At 43.4% G+C, this 14,659-nt stretch overlaps 1 protein-coding gene across 1 annotated transcript; it reads right to left on the bottom strand.

The window, feature by feature from the left end:
• Positions 1 to 2,584: 2,584 nt before the first annotated feature.
• Positions 2,585 to 6,759, bottom strand: LOC137881273 (olfactomedin-like). Its single transcript, XM_068723144.1, has 5 exons — positions 6,651 to 6,759; positions 6,350 to 6,508; positions 5,160 to 5,372; positions 4,351 to 4,483; positions 2,585 to 3,695 (listed from the first exon to the last, which is right to left on the bottom strand). The coding sequence occupies exons 1-5, from the start codon at positions 6,681 to 6,683 to the stop codon at positions 2,824 to 2,826; spliced, it is 1,410 nt and encodes a 469-aa protein (XP_068579245.1). The 5' UTR covers positions 6,684 to 6,759; the 3' UTR covers positions 2,585 to 2,823.
• Positions 6,760 to 14,659: the final 7,900 nt, after the last annotated feature.

Below are 14,659 nucleotides of genomic sequence, written 5' to 3'. Positions count from 1 at the left end.
TAAAGACGCTCTAGACGTCAGCTCTGTACGCAAGATTATCAACCAGTGAACACACTTAGATTGAATCATATTTACAGGCTCTACTCCCTGAAGAAGTGTGCAGAGAGGGCACTCTTCTCTGCAGCAGCCTGCGATTTAAGCTGATAAGCCTGGCTTATTTTTTACATGAAACCCCGGCCCGGTGCAGCTTTAAGGAAGATGTGCCGGCTGCTCGTTGTGGTCATTACTGGTAATCATTCGTCCTTGGCATTGGCAGCGCGCAATGATGGCCTTGTGTATCCGTAATGTGACCATTACACATTTATGGGTAATGATGGCGTGATTATGTGTAAATGTGAAGCTGTCGGGCAACAGGACGGACTTCCTGGCAATGAGTGTGAGGATGCTCATCAACTCTTTTCTTAAACTTTGTTTTGCACCGTGGGCTCAGCAAACTCTCCCATCTTCAGATTACTGTGTACATGACCAGCGTAAACACGATGAATACCACCGGTGTGTTCATGAGATTTGTAAACTAGCATCGTTAACGCCCCAATGTATGTCGGGCTATGCGTTCTGCCCCACATGTCCTGTATTGAAGTCCATTCCAGTGACTGAAGTGTTCAAAGAGAGGATCTGAAGATACAAACTATGAACCTGAAGGTCACCAGAAATGTTACAGTATCCCAGCCATGTCATTACAGAACATGTAGGTCCTGCCCAGTCTATTTTCCCCGTTCAGAAACGTTGGAATCAGCCCGACCACATACACGGCAAAGAGCAGACCGTTGGGTTTCGTCCTGAGCCAGGGCGCTGCTGTTTGGCTTCGTTAAATGTGCAGGGCAGCAGGTCTGTCATTATGTGAGCAGAGCTTTTGGGTGTGTCTGAGAGGCAGCCAGCCAGAAACTGGAAACCAGGCCACAGCAGCGGAAACATCTGTCCTCCCGTCCTCATTGTGAGATCGCACTGTCCCCTACTGGGTTTAACCAGTACTACTACACGCTGCTCACCATGCAGATGTCTCAGGCACGGGCTGATTACCACCTGCTCGGTGTTTTAATTAACATTGATGTTAGAAACGTTATGTTTCGCTGTGTTTCTACAGCAGCCCAGAGCCAACAAAACCAAACACCGGCTGTACAGAGAGCCTTTCGCATTGTTACGTTACCTGAAGGCCACTGCAGTTCTCCGACACACTTGGAATATTTGTTTAGTTACAATATGCAACCTCACCACTAGATAGTGCTATACCATACACACTGCTCCTTCAAAGACAAAATAATGAAATATAGGCATACTTACCTTAACGTTAAGTCTCCACACTAACATGTAAAAGATGTATGGGGGGTGACTGGGATGTGCATTTTTATTCCCCAAAAGGAAGGTGAGTCCCCACATAGTGAGTAACACACACACACACACACACACACACACACACACACACACACACACACACTGGATCCAATTCTTGGTGCAGCTAGAGGACCTCTGCCTGATGACCTGAGAGGCCGGATCAAGGTCTGACTATTACCAGGATTTTGAATGTGATTCTGCGTTGTGTACAAAGGAGCCATTGAAGTGATTTCATTACCAGTAAAAGTAATATGTTCAAATGTTCATGTACATGCCAGGACTCTGGCCACTGCATTGAGAACGAGCTGGAGTCTGTTTGAATAATTCTACAAATACAGCAGTCCAACCTGCTTGAGATAAATGCATGAACCAGTCAGTTTGAGATACGAATGCTCTGAGATTTGATTCGTTGTTAATTGATTTAACGCTGTTCTGATGAAATTAGTTTGTGTGATTTTCCCCAATTGAGATCAGCATCTTAAATTATGTCAATATTTCATGACAGCGATGCCAAATGTGAAAACCTGTCTGTGACTTTCAGGACTGACTAACTATGACTATCTCAGTCTTAATGAATAATATTATAATAAAATAATAAGGAAGGCAGCCTTCTTGTATAACGCTCTCATATGTTATTACAACGTTCAGATTATGGGAGAATTTATTTTTGAAAGTGTTGCTGTATGGAATATATTGCAGATCCGGTGGGGATTTCATTTTGATGTGGTGTCATAATTATCATGAATGTTGATATAGCACACTGATTAACAAGAACATTTATTTAAAAAAAATGTAGAAGAAAAGCAGAGAGACGAACAAAAGCGGAACAATAGGGGTTGTGTGATTTAGAGAAATGGATGTGTTTCAATAAAGTGACAAAATATGGAACACAGGTGAACTGAGCTGTCATTCCAGGCACCGAAAAACCACAATGGAGCCCAGAGCTTTTGATCCAACAAAGTAAGACCACAGTCGATGTACAGGATACAATCCGTCCGTGTAGATAATGTATATTCAACACATATACTGCTTCCAGACAGCAGGCCTCTACGTAAATAGAGCTGGAACTACGTCACATCCCAGGATGTAGCTTACAGGCTTACGGATGACATGCAGCCTCTCGCATGTCCCTGTTTTTAACGTAAGTGAAGACATTTACTGGTATATATTTTTCATTGTAAATTGTCACAGAGCTGCCAAGCCCTGACTTACTAATGATATTTGGTTTTGGAAAAAGTGCTAAGTGCAAAAGTTTACTATTACAGTTTTTATTTGTTTAATTGATTTTCCAGCTTTAAGCATTGTTCAATTTACATTACAAACATTTGTTACAACATACAGTGTGTGATATGTCCTACAAATCCTTACAATATCAAGTACCTGATTTGATACAGGCCCTGTTTTCATCTGGCATTAACAAGCGTCTCGTGATCCAATCAAATGTGGACAACAGTTAACACCAGGTATTAGAGTGCATCTCCGGCGAATGGATCACACTTCCCCGCTCCAAGTGCCTTGGAAGTGAGCCTCGTAGGTCAGTAGAATTCCATCGTTGTACATGTAGAGCAGCCCGTTGGTGGGGTTATAGCTCAGGCTGGCCACTCCTTTAACCACCTTCTCTAGCGGCAGTGCCAGTGTGTTGTCCTCTTTGCCTGTTGCCGTGTCGAAGGCGTAGAACACCTCCTCGCGGACTTCGTCCACATACCGAGTGGCGTACAGCACGCCGCACACCATGAAAGCGTTGCTCACCGCCTTCTTGAACTGATTCGTCTCCCACGTCTGCGTGACGTTGAGCATCTTGGCCTCGTTGTCCCAAACCAACCGGCTCACCACTAGATTACCGTGGTTTCCGACGGTGGCATAGATGGCCCACAGTCCCAACTCGTCTGCCTCCACGTCCACATCGCTATTGAGGCGGCAGTCATAGTAACAATACGGGAACATGTTGTTAAAACCTACGCCGATGCCCGGAAGGGTCACCCGCTGGACGGTGCTGCTGTTAAAGTCATAGCGGCAGACATCTGCAGAGCGGTAGCAGTGATAGTACAGCGCTTCGCCGTATAGGACGGCACTGGGACCCTCAATGGTGTTGACGTCAGTGAAGGATGGAGCCACGGTGATCTTCTCGTGGTTGCCGGAGGCCGCGATGTCTTCGTATGTTTGGTACAGGTGCAGGACGTTGCCCCAGATGTGGCTGCTGATCAGAGGCTGAACCCAGAAGCGGTTCTTCTGGCCCTCGCTGTCCATCTGGGCCTGCTTTCCCCACGAACCAGAGATGTAGCTCTTGCCATGGGGACTGATCGTAGTCGTGACCGGATCGCTAATGTTGGACATCAGGCCCTTGAGGCAGTGTCTTTCCCGGCCTGGAAACAGAGAGAGGCGAGAAGCTGAATGCAGAGTGCAGTCTAGAGCAAGGGTAGCCAACACAGGGACACGAGAAGCTAACGAGTCGCCCCTGTCTAAAGAAGCACGAGTCACTGGCGGAGTTTAGTGAATGCTTTTATTCCCCTGAGGCTAGCATATTTTCAGAATTCATATATAAAATGAAAATCCATCCTCTCAGGCTTTAAATGAAGAGTTTGTGCCCGTGAGACGGAACAATCGAGGGTCCTGTGAGGAGCTTTCCTTAACGGGAAGCTAAAAAGGGAACTTAGTCTTAGTCTTATTTGTTTCCGAGCCTTGTGGATCCCTCATAAGATGCTACCACGTAGTTTGAGAATAATAATTAAAATGAACCGAGGATGTTCAGTTTCAAATTGCATTTTTGAAAATCGCTCCATACGCATTTACCATTTAATCAATGCAAAAATATTTGTTCAAATAAGGCAAAATCTATTGCAATTGTCATGCATGTAAATTACTACTGTACTGCACACTGTAATTCGGCTGGAGGTCAAATCTTTCCTTAGAGCATTCATCACAGTTATTGCAATGAATGAGTGAATGAACACACACACACACACACACACACACACACACACACACACACACACACACACACACACACAGTATACTTGCCTCTGAAGTCTTTGGGGATGGACTTGCAGGACTCGGCGCTGTTCTTCAAGTAGCGCAATGTCTCTTTGACAGTCTTCATGTTAATTGTTTCTGACATCTGGATCCTGTCTGCAGCTGTACGCAGTTTAGCCACCTAACACACACACACACACACACACACACACACACACACACACACACACACACACACACACACACACACACACACTTACTACATTTTACGGGAATTAGGGCCCTCTTTGTCGAAACTACATACACAAAAACTCTTGCAAAAGCAACACTTCATTCAAAACAATATAAACTCTTTAATCACAATATGTCCATATGCCAAGTGAACACTGATGTGTTAAGTATCAAACCATATTTCATACAGCTTACGGAGGCTTTTAGCTTTCAATGACGTGTCTAAAGGAGCTAACCGTATAACTCGTTAACCGAGTTATTTAAAACAAATTGTGTTTTAGAATGATCAGATAATGTGATTATGGTTCAACATACCCGGTCAATTATTACATGAGTTAGTGCTTTCAATCATTTTGCCACAAGTACCTTTTTTTTGAGAAAAAATATATTTTCATAGTAACCCATTTAATGTTAAAACATTTAAAAATCATTTGGTTGTATTTCTTCATATGATTATATTTCTTCTCTTGATATATGGCATCATTTCAGTTGTGTTCTCTTTTATTTCTGTATTGTACCCATGACATTTCACTAACATAATGCAGCATTCTTCTTTATATTATATTTTTCATATTGCTATTTGCTGATGGAACATAATAACTAGTGTCACTCATGTTCTGCGGTACCTCTTTGGTGAGTTTTGTTGTTTGGTCGTTGTTTAACTGGCCGTGGATGTCAACGATGTCAGTCTCCAGTTGGCTGAGCTCCTGGCCCAGCAGGTCCAGAGGCAAGTCTGTGTAAAGGCCATGGTCGTGCAGGTACTGGCGAGGCTTCAGCCGCTCCATCACGTTCTTGATCAGAGCCTGGATCTGAGGGAGACGCCTGTTGGACAGCTCCACCTGCAGGGAGACACAGACAGGGACTCTGAATGTGTTTTCAGGATTCCAGGTTCAAGTAGTGTATTCTGAAATGTTCTTCTTTTCCTCATTTTCATTGGGTACTGTGCCCATGGATGGACTACTGAACTGGGCCACAGGGCACAGTCCCAGGGGCCCTAAGTGTCAGGGGCCAAAACGTCCCAAAGAGACGAGCAACAAACCACGAAGAGACTCAAAACGACCACAAAGAAACATAAATCGACTGCTACGAGTCACGGCCAGGGACACAAAACAAATATAAAGACACAAAACTAACACAAAGACACACAAAACAACTACAAAGAGATGCAAGCAGCTGAGAGACACTCAAAGACTGCATTGAGACACAAAACAACTAGAAAAAGAAACTAAATGACCACAAACAGTCACAAAATAAATTTGAAGAGGCATCAAATTTCTACAAAGAGACACAAAACCACAACAATAAGGGGCCAAACAAACATTAAGGCACTGGGTGTCTTGCTCCTATGTAGTAGAATGGGGCATCTGTGCCCAGGGGCCCGTTGTCTCATAATCCAGGCATGACTGTACACAACAAATGCAAAGGCAAGAGAGCCGAAGAGTCTGAAAGGCTGATAGTAATCAGTGTGGAAATGTTTTCACTTGGCCATGTTCCTAAAGAAAGCAGTGTTTTTTGTTTCTGCCTGATTATTAATTGCAGTCCTATGTTTCAGTTTATTTGATAGGTTATCAACTAAGGTTTATAAATGTCATGAGCTTGTTTTATGGGTTGTTGATCTGCCTGTTGGGGTATCGAGGAAAGTGCAAAGAGGTTTGCCTCATTATGCCCTCTTAGTAGTTCTAGAAATGAACGCAAACTAGCACATATTTAATAAGATAATGCCTCATTTGCAGATCTAAACGTAACATTTCATACTTTTTTTTAATGGTATTCATGTAGGGTGTTCCTCTGATGTAAAGTGCCGCTTAGTTCTCACCTGTTCCTGCAGGGTGCTCAGAGATCCTTCACAGGACTGGACATGCTGCAGTGTGGCCTCGTAATTCACAGCGGGGAATGACCACACGGCGGGGTCCACCTTGCAAACACACGAGCCGTTCTTCTTCAGGCCCGACACACGCTGGGCCCGGACGTCACCCTGCAGACGCACGCCAGTGAGAAAAACACTGATGTTGTATACAGCAGGTTTACAGGGACAGTAAAGAGACTGTACTGATAAAAACAACCAGAAAAAGTGCTATTAGCATTAGCATCTTATTGAGTAGGATTATCAAACTCACCGATGAGAGCAGCAGGAGTAGCAGCGACAGCATGTTTACAGTTGGGGAGATGAGTGTTGGACTGACAGGGACAGACGCTGGTGGGACTGAAGTCAACGCACGTTTTCATGACTTCCTTCCCCTCACTGATGAGTCACCACGGAGCCTTGAAACCACCAAATTTAAAAGTGTAAAAGTGTGGAGTTTCACAACACTTATGGTCAACTCAGGAGTTTCCTAAGTGTCGTTATGTCCCCTTTGAACACACAGTGTTGTCTACTATTTCACTTTTTTTTTTTTGTTTAAGTTTCGCAAGACCTGATGTTGCGTTAACAATGAATATTCTCTAAATATTATCACGCAGTGATGTATTTGATAATATGAAGAAAATACTCTGCACACTTGAACGTGTGATAGGCGCGACAGATGAGTGGAAGATTCTGTAAACCATCTCACTTGCTGCTGGAATATTTCAAATTTTGTTCCTAAATCTAAGCAAAATTTGTGGAAATAGTAAGTGGAAAATAAGGCCTTCTTCACGCAGTAGTGGGCCAGGAGTCAGTCAGAGAAAGCTTGTTACACCCCATGCTTAATTACCAGCGCAAGAAGTGTCATAGAGAGGCTAACTGGAGAGGCCACAAGAAGAAACTAAACGAGCAGATCCGGTAGCTAATGGAGGGAGGACAAGCAGCGGGGAAATGGGAATGCAATGCCTGTGTAACGGGTGTAGTGAGGACCCAGGAGCAGGACGAGAAACACCAGGGATGATGTGAATCGAAGCTTTAATTTCTTTGTAACACACAACAGGTTGAATCTTCACAGGAACACAGCGGCAGGCTGTCGTGGTCGGGGACAGAAGGCTGAGTGAATTACCGGGGCAGAGGCAAGGCAGGGTAACACAAACAGACAGGGTCGGTAACGAGAAATCAGTCCAAAGGAAACCGCTGGAAGTTCTGGCATAGAAGCGAAGAACGATCTGGCAGTGAGTGTGTGTGAGACTGGGGTCTAAAGATCAGGTGCAGCAGAGAGAGCAGGTGAGAGTGATTGGGCTGATGAGGTGGGCGTGGCTAACAGGTGCACTGAATGAGCTGATTAGGTGAGTGAGAGATAGAGTGACAGGAGAGAAGGGGCAGAGCTGTGACAGCCTGATTAAAATCTGTGACAGCCTGATTAAAATCTGTAATCTTATTTCATTTTGTGAATCCAGTTATATGTTTCTCTGTTTCAACTTCATTGCCAAATAGATTTGTAAAATTATGTTATTTATTAATGAATTGATGAATACATTTTTGTTCATGTTGTTTTGTAAACACCTTCTTAATTTTATAAAAATTATATATATGTTAATTCTTTTTAATAATTCCTCTTTGTATTGTCCGTTAAAATATCTAAAAAATTCCGTACACTGTAATTTAGTCTATTTTTTTGTAGATTGAACCGATTCAATAATGCCTTATTTATTGTGCAATTGGTTAATTATTAATTAAATGTGGTCCTCCATATTGGGGTGAGCCGACCCGTGTCTGAGACAGGAGATTCCAGATTTTGGGACAGGTTAAAGGGTTGGAGAGGTAAAAGCATTATGGGGGAAGCAGGGCCAGACGCTGATGGGACTGAAGTCAACGCACGTTTTCATGACTTCCTTCCCCTCACTGATGAGTCACCACGGAGCCTTGAAACCACACACGTGGATGTGAAACTATACTTTTATATAAATAAAATGTATTATTATTATTATTCATTATTAAAAGTGTGAAACTGTGGAGTTTCCCCAACAGTTATGGTCAACTCAGCAGTTTCCTCAGTGTCCTTATTTTGAACACACGAACCGTTCTTCCTCTGGCCCGACACATGCTGGGCCCAGACGTCACCCTGCAGTCACATGCGAGTAAGAAAAACACTGAATCAGAATCAGAATCAGAACCGTTTATTGCCATGGTATGTTGAACATACGAGGAATTTGACATGACGGGAGGTGCATAACATTTAACAGTTAACAACAATCAACACAGTGCAAAGTAGAAACATATTAAAATGTAGAGAAATATAAAATAAAGTATAAAATAAAGTGCAACATAAAATAAAGTGCACTGACTCTGTCCTGGGGATGACAGAGTCAGTGGGGGACCCGGGTTCTGTTAATGAGCCCAACTACGGATGGGAAGAAACTGTTCATGTGTCGTGAGGTCTTGGTCCTGATGGACCTCATCCTCCTGCCAGATGGAAGGGGCATGAACAGTTTCTGTCCAGGGTGAGAGGGGTCGGCTACAATCTTTCTTGCTCGCTTCAGGGTCCTTGAGGCGAACAAGTCCTGGAGGGACGGCAGATTGCAGCCGATCACCCTCTCAGCAGAGCGAATGATGCGCTGCAGTCTGCCCTTGTCCTTGGCAGTGGCTGCAGCGTACAGGGACAGTAAAGAGACTGTACTGATAAAAACAACCAAAAAAAGTGCTATTAGCATTAGCATCTTATTGAGTAGGATATCAAACTTGCTGATGAAAGCAGCAGCAAGAGCAGCGACAGCATGTTTACAGTTGGAGAGATGAGTGGTGGACTGACAGGGACAGACGCTGGTGGGACTGAAGTCAACGCACGTTTTCATGACTTCCTTCCCCTCACTGATGAGTCACCACGGAGCCTTGAAACCACCAAATTTAAAAGTGTAAAAGTGTGGAGTTTCACAACACTTATGGTCAACTCAGGAGTTTCCTAAGTGTCGTTATGTCCCCTTTGAACACACAGTGTTGTCTACTATTTCACTTTTTTTTTTTGTTTAAGTTTCGCAAGACCTGATGTTGCGTTAACAATGAATATTCTCTAAATATTATCACGCAGTGATGTATTTGATAATATGAAGAAAATACTCTGCACACTTGAACGTGTGATAGGCGCGACAGATGAGTGGAAGATTCTGTAAACCATCTCACTTGCTGCTGGAATATTTCAAATTTTGTTCCTAAATCTAAGCAAAATTTGTGGAAATAGTAAGTGGAAAATAAGGCCTTCTTCACGCAGTAGTGGGCCAGGAGTCAGTCAGAGAAAGCTTGTTACACCCCATGCTTAATTACCAGCGCAAGAAGTGTCATAGAGAGGCTAACTGGAGAGGCCACAAGAAGAAACTAAACGAGCAGATCCGGTAGCTAATGGAGGGAGGACAAGCAGCGGGGAAATGGGAATGCAATGCCTGTGTAACGGGTGTAGTGAGGACCCAGGAGCAGGACGAGAAACACCAGGGATGATGTGAATCGAAGCTTTAATTTCTTTGTAACACACAACAGGTTGAATCTTCACAGGAACACAGCGGCAGGCTGTCGTGGTCGGGGACAGAAGGCTGAGTGAATTACCGGGGCAGAGGCAAGGCAGGGTAACACAAACAGACAGGGTCGGTAACGAGAAATCAGTCCAAAGGAAACCGCTGGAAGTTCTGGCATAGAAGCGAAGAACGATCTGGCAGTGAGTGTGTGTGAGACTGGGGTCTAAAGATCAGGTGCAGCAGAGAGAGCAGGTGAGAGTGATTGGGCTGATGAGGTGGGCGTGGCTAACAGGTGCACTGAATGAGCTGATTAGGTGAGTGAGAGATAGAGTGACAGGAGAGAAGGGGCAGAGCTGTGACAGCCTGATTAAAATCTGTGACAGCCTGATTAAAATCTGTAATCTTATTTCATTTTGTGAATCCAGTTATATGTTTCTCTGTTTCAACTTCATTGCCAAATAGATTTGTAAAATTATGTTATTTATTAATGAATTGATGAATACATTTTTGTTCATGTTGTTTTGTAAACACCTTAATTTTATAAAAATTATATATATGTTAATTCTTTTTAATAATTCCTCTTTGTATTGTCCGTTAAAATATCTAAAAAATTCCGTACACTGTAATTTAGTCTATTTTTTTGTAGATTGAACCGATTCAATAATGCCTTATTTATTGTGCAATTGGTTAATTATTAATTAAATGTGGTCCTCCATATTGGGGTGAGCCGACCCGTGTCTGAGACAGGAGATTCCAGATTTTGGGACAGGTTAAAGGGTTGGAGAGGTAAAAGCATTATGGGGGAAGCAGGGCCAGACGCTGATGGGACTGAAGTCAACGCACGTTTTCATGACTTCCTTCCCCTCACTGATGAGTCACCACGGAGCCTTGAAACCACACACGTGGATGTGAAACTATACTTTTATATAAATAAAATGTATTATTATTATTATTCATTATTAAAAGTGTGAAACTGTGGAGTTTCCCCAACAGTTATGGTCAACTCAGCAGTTTCCTCAGTGTCCTTATTTTGAACACACGAACCGTTCTTCCTCTGGCCCAACACATGCTGGGCCCAGACGTCACCCTGCAGTCACATGCGAGTAAGAAAAACACTGAATCAGAATCAGAATCAGAATCAGAACCGTTTATTGCCATGGTATGTTGAACATACGAGGAATTTGACATGACGGGAGGTGCATAACATTTAACAGTTAACAACAATCAACACAGTGCAAAGTAGAAACATATTAAAATGTAGAGAAATATAAAATAAAGTATAAAATAAAGTGCAACATAAAATAAAGTGCACTGACTCTGTCCTGGGGATGACAGAGTCAGTGGGGGACCCGGGTTCTGTTAATGAGCCCAACTACGGATGGGAAGAAACAGTTCATGTGTCGTGAGGTCTTGGTCCTGATGGACCTCATCCTCCTGCCAGATGGAAGGGGCATGAACAGTTTCTGTCCAGGGTGAGAGGGGTCGGCTACAATCTTTCTTGCTCGCTTCAGGGTCCTTGAGGCGAACAAGTCCTGGAGGGACGGCAGATTGCAGCCGATCACCCTCTCAGCAGAGCGAATGATGCGCTGCAGTCTGCCCTTGTCCTTGGCAGTGGCTGCAGCGTACAGGGACAGTAAAGAGACTGTACTGATAAAAACAACCAAAAAAAGTGCTATTAGCATTAGCATCTTATTGAGTAGGATATCAAACTTGCTGATGAAAGCAGCAGCAAGAGCAGCGACAGCATGTTTACAGTTGGAGAGATGAGTGGTGGACTGACAGGGACAGACGCTGGTGGGACTGAAGTCAACGCACGTTTTCATGACTTCCTTCCCCTCACTGATGAGTCACCACGGAGCCTTGAAACCACTCATGTGGATGTGAAACTATACTTTTATATAAATAAAATGTATTATTATTATTATTCATTATTAAAAGTGTGAAACTGTGGAGTTTCCCCAACAGTTATGGTCAACACAGCAGTTTCCTCAGTGTCCTTATTTTGAACACACAAACCGTTCTTCCTCTGGCCCAACACATGCTGGGCCCGGACGTCACCCTGCAGTCACATGCGAGTAAGAAAAACACTGAATCAGAATCAGAATCAGAATCAGAACCGTTTATTGCCATGGTATGTTGAACATACGAGGAATTTGACATGACGGGAGGTGCATAACATTTAACAGTTAACAACAAGCAACACAGTGCAAAGTAGAAACATATTCAAATGTACAGAGAAATATAAAATAAAGTATAAAATAAAGTGCAACATTAAATAAAGTGCACTGACTCTGTCTTGGTGATGATAGAGTCAGTGGGGGACCCGGGTTCTGTTAATGAGCCCAACTACGGATGGGAAGAAACAGTTCATGTGTCGTGAGGTCTTGGTCCTGATGGACCTCATCCTCCTGCCAGATGGAAGGGGCATGAACAGTTTCTGTCCAGGGTGAGAGGGGTCGGCTACAATCTTTCTTGCTCGCTTCAGGGTCCTTGAGGCGAACAAGTCCTGGAGGGACAGCAGATTGCAGCCGATCACCCTCTCAGCAGAGCGAATGATGCGCTGCAGTCTGCCCTTGTCCTTGGCAGTGGCTGCAGTGTACAGGGACAGTAAAGAGACTGTACTGATAAAAACAACCAAAAAAAGTGCTATTAGCATTAGCATCTTATTGAGTAGGATATCAAACTTGCTGATGAAAGCAGCAGCAAGAGCAGCGACAGCATGTTTACAGTTGGAGAGATGAGTGGTGGACTGACAGGGACAGACGCTGGTGGGACTGAAGTCAACGCACGTTTTCATGACTTCCTTCCCCTCACTGATGAGTCACCACGGAGCCTTGAAACCACTCATGTGGATGTGAAACTATACTTTTATATAAATAAAATGTATTATTATTATTATTCATTATTAAAAGTGTGAAACTGTGGAGTTTCCCCAACAGTTATGGTCAACACAGCAGTTTCCTCAGTGTCCTTATTTTGAACACACGAACCGTTCTTCCTCTGGCCCAACACATGCTGGGCCCAGACGTCACCCTGTAGTCACACGCAAGTAAGAAAAACACTGAATCAGAATCAGAATCAGAATCAGAACCGTTTATTGCCATGGTATGTTGAACATACGAGGAATTTGACATGACGGGAGGTGCATAACATTTAACAGTTAACAACAATCAACACAGTGCAAAGTAGAAACATATTCAAATGTACAGAGAAATATAAAATAAAGTATAAAATAAAGTGCAACATAAAATAAAGTGCACTGACTCTGTCCTGGGGATGACAGAGTCAGTGGGGGACCCGGGTTCTGTTAATGAGCCCAACTACGGATGGGAAGAAACTGTTCATGTGTCGTGAGGTCTTGGTCCTGATGGACCTCATCCTCCTGCCAGATGGAAGGGGCATGAACAGTTTCTGTCCAGGGTGAGAGGGGTCGGCTACAATCTTTCTTGCTCGCTTCAGGGTCCTTGAGGCGAACAAGTCCTGGAGGGACGGCAGATTGCAGCCGATCACCCTCTCAGCAGAGCGAATGATGCGCTGCAGTCTGCCCTTGTCCTTGGCAGTGGCTGCAGCGTACAGGGACAGTAAAGAGACTGTACTGATAAAAACAACCAAAAAAAGTGCTATTAGCATTAGCATCTTATTGAGTAGGATATCAAACTTGCTGATGAAAGCAGCAGCAAGAGCAGCGACAGCATGTTTACAGTTGGAGAGATGAGTGGTGGACTGACAGGGACAGACGCTCGTGGGACTGAAGTCAACGCACGTTTTCACGACTTTCTTCCCCTCACTGAGGAGTCACCACGGAGCCTTGAAACCACTCATGTGGATGTGAAACTCTAAAAGTGTAAAACTGTGGAGTTTCACAACACTTATGGTCAACTCAGGTGTTTCCTAAGTGTCGTTATGTCCCCTTTGAACATACAAACAGTGTTGTCTACTATTTGACTTTTTTTTTTTAAGTTTCGCAAGACCTGATGTTTGCGTTAACAATTAATATTCTCTAAATATTATCATGCAGTGATGTATTTGATAATATGAACAAAATACTAATAGATGAGTGGAAGATTTTGTAAACCATCTCACTTGCTGCTGGATTATTTAAAATTTGCATTGCACACATAAGCATATGCACATATATACCACAACTTGTTTATAGCATCTCCTGAAATGACACCAGAGACCTTCCAGATCTGACAGGGTTGGTGAAAAGGAAATTCAGGCATTCCAGAAAATCCAGTAAAAATGATTAACTGGATGAATCTGGATTTCATTTTAAACATCCACAGCTTTGTTTTTACTCTTTTTTACCAGCGCAAGGCAAGAAGTGCCTGGTGTGGGTGAGAAGCCCGCAAAACTGAACTCCTTCAGTGCAAAGCAGTCACTTCTATTCCTGACGTCAACACGTCCAACTGTCACTGATATCAGTCACTTCTGCCTAATACTGTGCAAAGGATGATGTCTTCCCATACTGGGGTAAATTACATAATGCTAAAAGGTTTTTATGGAATTGTGGAAAAATAAACTGCCTATACCCCACATTTAAATCATTCATTCTGTGCTTATTGTACCACTCAGGTAAAGGGTGTGAATACTTGTTTCACCACTGTTTGTGTTGCTCACACATATTTTTTGTAAAATCTGTCAATATTAAAGTTTTTTTCCCTCCTATGACACATAAAAAATCCCAACCACAGGGAGGAAGTGATCCGTCTCTGACAGAAACGTGACACGTGACACGTGAGACACTGAAGACACATCCAGAAGGTCGGTGGGATTG

The sequence above is a fragment of the Cebidichthys violaceus genome, unplaced genomic scaffold, assembly GCF_023349555.1.
Source record: "Cebidichthys violaceus isolate CVI_PGR_0920_01 unplaced genomic scaffold, fCebVio1.0.p SCAF_3, whole genome shotgun sequence".
Taxonomy (NCBI): domain Eukaryota; kingdom Metazoa; phylum Chordata; class Actinopteri; order Perciformes; family Stichaeidae; genus Cebidichthys; species Cebidichthys violaceus.
This window is presented reverse-complemented; position numbering and strand designations above follow the sequence as displayed.